Raw genomic sequence first — 7,985 nt, 5'->3', positions numbered from 1 at the left:
CCCCCCAGCGCCCCCTGCCGGGTTCCCGCAGGCAGCGCCCCGCCCCCTCCCCAGCGCCTCCTGCCGGGATCCCGCAGCCAGCGCCCTGCCCCCCCCCCAGCGCCCCCTGCCGGGATCCCGCAGCCAGCGCCCTGCCCCCCCCCCAGCGCCCCCTGCCGGGATCCCGCAGCCAGCGCCCTGCCCCCCCCCCCAGCGCCCCCTGCCGGGATCCCGCAGCCAGCGCCCTGCCCCTCCCCAGCGCCCCCTGCCGGGATCCCGCAGCCAGCGCCCTGCCCCTCCCCAGCGCCCCCTGCCGGGATCCCGCAGCCAGCGCCCTGCCCCTCCCCAGCGCCCCCTGCCGGGATCCCGCAGCCAGCGCCCCGCCCCCTCCCCAGCGCCCCCTGCCGGGATCCCGCAGTGCCCCTGGTCTCCGGCGCGGGTGTGGGGCGCTGTCGCGGCGCCGGGGGCGGGGCCGGTGATGACGTAGACCAGCTCAGCTGCTGGCCGCACAATGGCCGGTCGGGCGGGGCGGCGGCCGGGCCCGGGACACTGCGGCGTGCGGGGTCACTAGTGTGAGTAGGGGAGGGCAGAGCCGGGGGGGAGATGCAGAGCCGGGGGGGGTGGGGGGCAGTGCTGGGGGGGGAGGGGAGAGGAGATGCAGAGCCGGGGAGGGTGGGGGGCAGTGCTGGGGTGGGGGGAGGGGAGATGGAGTGCTGGGTGGGGGAGATGCCGAGCCCAGCCAGGCGAGGGGGTGTCAGATGCAGAGCCTAGCAGTGCTGCGGGGGCTGGGGGAATGCGGAGCCTGGCAGGGGGAGCGTAGGTAGTGCTGGAGGGGAGAAATGCAGAGCCCGGCAGGGGGGTGGACAGTGTGTTCTGGGGGGGCAGTACTGGTGAGGATGCAGAGCCTGGCGGGGGATGGGGACAGTGCTCTCTGGGGAGAGGGATGCAGGGCTGGCGGGGGGGGCAGTGCTCCCTGGGGAGGGGGATGCGGGGCTGGCGGGGGGGCAGTGCTCCCTGGGGAGGGGGATGCGGGGCTGGCGGGGGGGCAGTGCTCCCTGGGGAGGGGGATGCGGGGCTGGCGGGGGGGCAGTGCTCCCTGGGGAGGGGGATGCGGGGCTGGCGGGGGGGCAGTGCTCCCTGGGGAGGGGGATGCGGGGCTGGCGGGGGGGGCAGAGCTCTGAGGAGGGGGATGCAGTGTTCTCTGGGGAGGGGGATGCGGGGCTGGCGGGGGATGCAGGGCTGGCGGGGAGGCAGAGCTCCGGGGAAGGGGATGCAGTGCTCTCTGGGGCGGGGGATGTGGGGCTGGCGGGGGGGCAGTGCTCTCTGGGTAGGGGGATGCAGGGCTGGCGGGAGGGGGATACAGGGCTGGCAGGGGGGTGGGGGCAGTGCTCTCTGGGGAGGGGGATGCAGGGCTGGTGGGGCAGTGCTCTCTGAGGAGGGGGATGCAGGGCTGGTGGGAGGAGCAGAGCTCTTGGGAGGGGGATGCAGGGCTGGTGGGAGGGGCAGAGCTCTGGGGAGGGGGATGAAGGGCTGGCGGGGGGGTGAGGGCAGTGCTCTCTGGGGAGGGGGATGCGGGGCTGGCTGGGGGGCAGTGCTCTCGGGAGGGGGATGCGGGGCTGGCTGGGCGGCAGTGCTCTCTGGGGAGGGGGATGCGGGGCTGGCGGGGGGGCAGTGCTCCCTGGGGAGGGGGATGCGGGGCTGGCGGGGGGGCAGTGCTCCCTGGGGAGGGGGATGCGGGGCTGGCGGGGGGGCAGTGCTCCCTGGGGAGGGGGATGCGGGGCTGGCGGGGGGGGCAGAGCTCTGAGGAGGGGGATGCAGTGTTCTCTGGGGAGGGGGATGCGGGGCTGGCGGGGGATGCAGGGCTGGCGGGGAGGCAGAGCTCCGGGGAAGGGGATGCAGTGCTCTCTGGGGCGGGGGATGTGGGGCTGGCGGGGGGGCAGTGCTCTCTGGGTAGGGGGATGCAGGGCTGGCGGGAGGGGGATACAGGGCTGGCAGGGGGGTGGGGGCAGTGCTCTCTGGGGAGGGGGATGCAGGGCTGGTGGGAGGAGCAGAGCTCTTGGGAGGGGGATGCAGGGCTGGTGGGAGGGGCAGAGCTCTGGGGAGGGGGATGAAGGGCTGGCGGGGGGGTGAGGGCAGTGCTCTCTGGGGAGGGGGATGCGGGGCTGGCTGGGGGGCAGTGCTCTCGGGAGGGGGATGCGGGGCTGGCTGGGCGGCAGTGCTCTCTGGGGAGGGGGATGCGGGGCTGGCAGGGGGGCAGTGCTCTCTGGGGAGGGGGATGCGGGGCTGGCTGGGGGGCAGTGCTCTCTGGGGAGGGGGATGCGGGGCTGGCTGGGGGGCAGTGCTCTCTGAGGAGGGGGATGCGGGGCTGGCTGGGGGGCAGAGCTCTGGGGAGGGGGATGCACAGGGCTGGGAGGGTGGGGGCAGTGCTCTCTGGGGAGGGGGATGCAGGGCTGGCGGGAGGGGCAGAGCTCTGGGGAGGGGGATGCGGGGCTGGCGGGGGGGCAGAGCTCTGGGGAGGGGGATGCGGGGCTGGCTGGGGGGCAGTGCTCTCTGGGGAGGGGGATGCGGGGCTGGCTGGGGGGCAGTGCTCTCTGGGGAGGGGGATGCGGGGCTGGCGGGGGGCAGTGCTCTCTGGGGAGGGGGATGCGGGGCTGGCTGGGGGGCAGTGCTCTCTGGGGAGGGGGATGCGGGGCTGGCTGGGGGGCAGTGCTCTCTGAGGAGGGGGATGCGGGGCTGGCTGGGGGGCAGAGCTCTGGGGAGGGGGATGCACAGGGCTGGGAGGGTGGGGGCAGTGCTCTCTGGGGAGGGGGATGCAGGGCTGGCGGGAGGGGCAGAGCTCTGGGGAGGGGGATGCGGGGCTGGCGGGGGGGCAGAGCTCTGGGGAGGGGGATGCGGGGCTGGCTGGGGGGCAGTGCTCTCTGGGGAGGGGGATGCGGGGCTGGCTGGGGGGCAGTGCTCTCTGGGGAGGGGGATGTGGGGCTGGCTGGGGGGCAGTGCTCTCTGGGGAGGGGGATGCGGGGCTGGCTGGGGGGCAGTGCTCTCTGGGGAGGGGGATGCGGGGCTGGCTGGGGGGCAGTGCTCTCTGGGGAGGGGGATGCGGGGCTGGCGGGGGGGCAGAGCTCTGGGGAGGGGGATGCGGGGCTGGCGGGGGGGCAGTGCTCTCTGGGGAGGGGGATGCGGGGCTGGCGGGGGGGCAGAGCTCTCTGGGGAGGGGGATGCGGGGCTGGCGGGGGGGCAGTGCTCTCTGGGGAGGGGGATGCGGGGCTGGCGGGGGGGCAGTGCTCTCTGGGGAGGGGGCTGGCGGGGGGGCAGAGCTCTGGGGAGGGGGATGCGGGGCTGGCGGGGGGGCAGAGCTCTCTGGGGAGGGGGATGCGGGGCTGGCGGGGGGGCAGAGCTCTCTGGGGAGGGGGATGCGGGGCTGGCGGGGGGGCAGAGCTCTCTGGGGAGGGGGATGCGGGGCTGGCGGGGGGGCAGTGCTCTCTGGGGAGGGGGATGCGGGGCTGGCGGGGGGGCAGTGCTCTCTGGGGAGGGGGCTGGCGGGGGGGCAGTGCTCTCTGGGGAGGGGGATGCGGGGCTGGCGGGGGCAGTGCTCTCTGGGGAGGGGGATGCGGGGCTGGCTGGGGGGCAGTGCTCTCTGGGGAGGGGGATGCGGGGCTGGCGGGGGGGCAGTGCTCTCTGGGGAGGGGGATGCGGGGCTGGCTGGGGGGCAGTGCTCTCTGGGGAGGGGGATGCGGGGCTGGCTGGGGGGCAGTGCTCTCTGGGGAGGGGGATGCGGGGCTGGCGGGGGGGCAGTGCTCTCTGGGGAGGGGGCTGGCGGGGGGGCAGAGCTCTGGGGAGGGGGATGCGGGGCTGGCGGGGGAGCAGAGCTCTGGGGAGGGGGATGCGGGGCTGGCGGGGGGGCAGTGCTCTCTGGGGAGGGGGATGCGGGGCTGGCGGGGGGGGCAGTGCTCTCTGGGGAGGGGGATGCGGGGCTGGCGGGGGGGCAGTGCTCTCTGGGGAGGGGGCTGGTGGGGGGGCAGAGCTCTCTGGGGAGGGGGATGCGGGGCTGGCGGGGGGGCAGTGCTCTCTGGGGAGGGGGATGCGGGGCTGGCGGGGGGGCAGTGCTCTCTGGGGAGGGGGATGCGGGGCTGGCTGGGGGGCAGTGCTCTCTGGGGAGGGGGCTAGCGGGGGGGCAGTGCTCTCTGGGGAGGGGGATGCGGGGCTGGCGGGGGAGCAGAGCTCTGGGGAGGGGGATGCGGGGCTGGCTGGTGGGCAGTGCTCTCGGGAGGGGGATGCGGGGCTGGCTGGGGGGCAGTGCTCTCTGGGGAGGGGGCTGGCGGGGGGGCAGTGCTCTCTGGGGAGGGGGATGAAGGGCTGGTGGGGGGGTGAGGGCAGTGCTCTCTGGGGAGGGGGATGCGGGGCTGGCGGGGGGGCAGAGCTCTGGGGAGGGGGATGCGGGGCTGGCGGGGGGGCAGTGCTCTCTGGGGAGGGGGATGCGGGGCTGGCGGGGGGGCAGAGCTCTGGGGAGGGGGATGCGGGGCTGGCGGGGGGGGCAGAGCTCTGGGGAGGGGGATGCGGGGCTGGCGGGGGGGCAGTGCTCTCTGGGGAGGGGGATGCGGGGCTGGCGGGGGGGCAGTGCTCTCTGGGGAGGGGGATGCGGGGCTGGCGGGGGGGCAGAGCTCTGGGGAGGGGGATGCGGGGCTGGCGGGGGGGCAGTGCTCTCTGGGGAGGGGGCTGGCTGGGGGGCAGTGCTCTCTGGGGAGGGGGCTGGCGGGGGGGCAGTGCTCTCTGGGGAGGGGGCTGGCGGGGGGGCAGTGCTCTCTGGGGAGGGGGATGCGGGGCTGGCGGGGGGCAGAGCTCTCTTGGGGACGAGGCACTGGGTCCTGGAGCAGACCTCGTGGGAAGTGAGGTGCCGTGGTCCTTTGGGCTGCGGGGGTCCATCAGCCAGCAGAGTTTCTATTGGCTGTGCCCATCCCCATGGTGTCTGACGTCCAGGTGGCTGCTGCTCCCCTGCCCCGGCGCAGTGACTGTGTCTGGTGCAGGGCTGGGGTGGCTGCCAAGCAGGGCCCCCCGGCGTCGAGTCCAGGGGCCACGAGCCAGGTACTGGGCAGCACCCCCTGGTGGGGCCTGTGAGGTGCCCCTGGCCCCAGGACCTGCTCACTCCACAGCTCTGAGGTGAGCTGCCGGCTGGTGTAGAGCAGACCCAGAGCTGGGTGCTAGCTGGATCCTGCAGCCCGGCTCTGCCTGCTCTGCCCATGGCCTCAGAGGACCGTGTGACATGGGGCCCCCAAGGCATGGGCAGACCCCATAAGGCCCTGGCCATTCTGAGCCATTTCTGGGTTTGCCCCCTCCCTGAGCTGGGAGCCCCAGCAGGACCAGGGTGGCTGGATGTTCCCCTGAGAAAGGAGAGCTTCCTTGAACGGGCTGCCAGCTCCTGGGGAGGGGCGGCCGTCCGAGGGCACCCTGGGGTGGGTCGGTTCAGGACGGTGCTGGGTGAGGGCACCAGGCCCAGCTCACCCCCACTCTCGCCGCTGCAGGTCAGTGGCAGCTGGGCCTGCGGCCTCGCTGACCAAGGGCCACCATGGCGAAGCGCGAGGCCAGCGCCAGCCCCGTGGTGCGGCAGATCGACAAGCAGTTCCTGGTGTGCAGCATCTGCCTGGACCGGTACCACAACCCCAAGGTGTTGCCCTGCCTGCACACCTTCTGTGAGCGGTGAGTGTCCCCATTGCCCCCCTCTGTTTGCACAACTTCTGTGAGTGGTGAGTGTCCCCCCCAGCACCCACCATAGCTCCCCTCTGCCTGCACACCTTGTGAGCTGTGAGTGTCCCCCCAGCACCCCCCATCGCCCCCCTCTGCCTGCACACCTCCTGTGAGCGGTGAGTGTCCCCCCCAGCACCCACCATAGCTCCCCTCTGCCTGCACACCTTGTGAGCAATGAGTGTCCCCCCAGCACCCCCCATCGCCCCCCTCTGCCTGCACACCTTGTGAGCGGTGAGTGTCCCCATCGCCCCCCTCTGTTTGCACAACTTCTGTGAGCGGTGAGTGTCCCCCCAGCACCCCCAATCGCCCCCCTCTGCCTGCAAACCTTGTGAGTGGTGAGTGTCCCCCCAGCACCCCCCATCGCCCCCCTCTGCCTGCACACCTTGTGAGCAATGAGTGTCCCCCCAGCACCCCCCATCGCCCCCCTCTGCCTGCACACCTTGTGAGCAATGAGTGTCCCCCCAGCACCCCCAGTCGCCCCCCTCTGCCTGCACACCTTGTGAGCGGTGAGTGTCCCTATCGCCCCCCTCTGTTTGCACAACTTCTGTGAGCGGTGAGTGTCCCCCCAGCACCCCCCATCGCCCCGCTCTGCCTGCACACCTCCTGTGAGCGGTGAGTGTCCCCCCAGCACCCCCAATCGCCCCCCTCTGCCTGCACACCTTGTGAGCAATGAGTGTCCCCCCAGCACCCCCAATCGCCCCCCTCTGCCTGCACACCTTGTGAGCGGTGAGTTTCCCCATCGCCCCTCTCTGTTTGCACAACTTTTGTGAGCGGTGAGTTTCCCCATAGCCCCCCTCTGTTTGCACAACTTCTGTGAGCGGTGAGTGTCCCCCCAGCACCCCCCTTCGCCCCCCTCTGCCTGCACACCTTGTGAGCGGTGAGTGTCTCCCCAGCACTCCCAATCGCCCCCCTCTGCCTGCACACCTTGTGAGTGGTGAGTGTCCCCATCGCCCCCCTCTGTTTGCACAACTTCTGTGAGCGGTGAGTGTCCCCCCAGCATCCCCCATCGCCCCCCTCTGCCTGCACACCTTGTGAGCGGTGAGTGTCCCCCCAGCACCCTCCATCGCCCCCCTCTGCCTGCACACCTTGTGAGTGGTGAGTGTCCCCCCAGCACCCTCCATCGCCCCCCTCTGCCTGCAAACCTTGTGAGTGGTGAGTGTCCCCCCAGCACCCCCAATCGCCCCCCTCTGCCTGCACACCTTGTGAGCGGTGAGTTTCCCCATAGCCCCCCTCTGTTTGCACAACTTCTGTGAGCGGTGAGTGTCCCCCCAGCACCCCCCTTTGCCCCCCTCTGCCTGCACACCTTGTGAGCGGTGAGTGTCCCCCCAGCACCCCCAATCGCCCCCCTCTGCCTGCACACCTTGTGAGTGGTGAGTGTCCCCATCGCCCCCCTCTGTTTGCACAACTTCTGTGAGCGGTGAGTGTCCCCCCAGCACCCCCCATCGCCCCCCTCTGCCTGCACATCTTGTGAGCAATGAGTGTCCCCTCAGCACCCTCCATAGCTCCCCTCTGCCTGCACACCTTGTGAGCAATGAGTGTCCCCCCAGCACCCCCAATCGCCCCCCTCTGCCTGCACACCTTGTGAGCGGTGAGTTTCCCCATCGCCCCTCTCTGTTTGCACAACTTCTGTGAGCGATGAGTGTCCCCCCAGCACCCACCATAGCTCCCCTCTGCCTGCACACCTTGTGAGCAATGAGTGTCCCCCCAGCACCCCCCATAGCCACCCTCTTCCTGCACACCTGTGAGCGGTGAGTGTCCCCCCTCGCCCCCCTCTGCACACCTTCTGTGAGCAATGAGTGTCCCCCCAGCACCCCCCATCGCCCCCCTCTGCCTGCACACCTTGTGAGCGGTGTGTGCTCGCCTTGTGCCCCTTCATCAACCTCTTTCGTCCCCCCGGGATAGCCCTCTGCCTGCACCGCTTCTGTGAGTGGTGTGTTCCCCCCCAGCACCCCTGATTGCCCCCACTGTGCCTTCACACCTTCTGTGAGCGGTGTGTGCCCCCCCAGCACCCCTGATTGCCCCCCTCTGCCTGCACAGCTTCTGTGAACGGTGAGTGTCTCCCCAGCACCTCCCATCACCCCCCTCTGCCTGCACAACTTCTGTGAGCGGTGAGTGCCCCCCTGGTGTCCCCCCATTGCCCCTCTCTGCCTGCACATCTTCTGTGAGTGGTGTGTGCCCCCCAGCACCCCTGATTGCCCCCCTCTGCCTGCACACCTTCTGTGAGTGGTGAGTGTCCCCCCCAGCACCCCCATTGCCCCCCTCCATCC

At 72.0% G+C, this 7,985-nt stretch overlaps 1 protein-coding gene and 2 long non-coding RNA genes across 12 annotated transcripts in view; 2 read left to right on the top strand and 1 right to left on the bottom strand.

Moving 5' to 3' along the window:
• Positions 1 to 477: 477 nt before the first annotated feature.
• The window catches only part of TRIM3 (tripartite motif containing 3), a 68,026-nt gene continuing 60,518 nt past the window's right edge, over positions 478 to 7,985 (top strand). For 2 of the 10 annotated variants that reach the window (XM_050959228.1, XM_050967196.1), the window contains exons 1-2: positions 478 to 551; positions 5,496 to 5,670. Coding sequence is in view for 1 of the 10 variants with exons in the window: in XM_050967196.1 (XP_050823153.1) it covers positions 5,540 to 5,670 (131 nt within the window). In the remaining 9 variants the exon portion in view is untranslated. Of the gene's footprint in view, positions 552 to 5,495; positions 5,671 to 5,984; positions 5,997 to 6,259; positions 6,272 to 6,687; positions 6,700 to 6,962; positions 6,975 to 7,123; positions 7,136 to 7,568; positions 7,709 to 7,814; positions 7,827 to 7,985 lie in introns of those variants that run through there. The other 8 variants (XM_050958352.1, XM_050957504.1, XM_050965679.1 and 5 more) reach the window with 7 other exon arrangements.
• On the bottom strand, positions 5,647 to 7,071 carry LOC127039687 (uncharacterized). The gene is made up of 5 exons (XR_007771306.1): positions 6,994 to 7,071; positions 6,433 to 6,613; positions 6,319 to 6,377; positions 5,938 to 6,043; positions 5,647 to 5,705 (listed from the first exon to the last, which is right to left on the bottom strand). It is a non-coding gene; the product is annotated as an uncharacterized LOC127039687 (long non-coding RNA).
• On the top strand, positions 5,980 to 7,957 carry LOC127039743 (uncharacterized). The gene is made up of 3 exons (XR_007771319.1): positions 5,980 to 6,053; positions 6,443 to 6,542; positions 7,902 to 7,957. It is a non-coding gene; the product is annotated as an uncharacterized LOC127039743 (long non-coding RNA).

The sequence above is a fragment of the Gopherus flavomarginatus genome, chromosome 1 (assembly GCF_025201925.1).
Source record: "Gopherus flavomarginatus isolate rGopFla2 chromosome 1, rGopFla2.mat.asm, whole genome shotgun sequence".
NCBI classification, from domain to species: domain Eukaryota; kingdom Metazoa; phylum Chordata; order Testudines; family Testudinidae; genus Gopherus; species Gopherus flavomarginatus.
The sequence above is the reverse complement of the archived record's forward strand: the minus strand, read 5'-3'. Positions and strand labels throughout refer to the sequence as shown.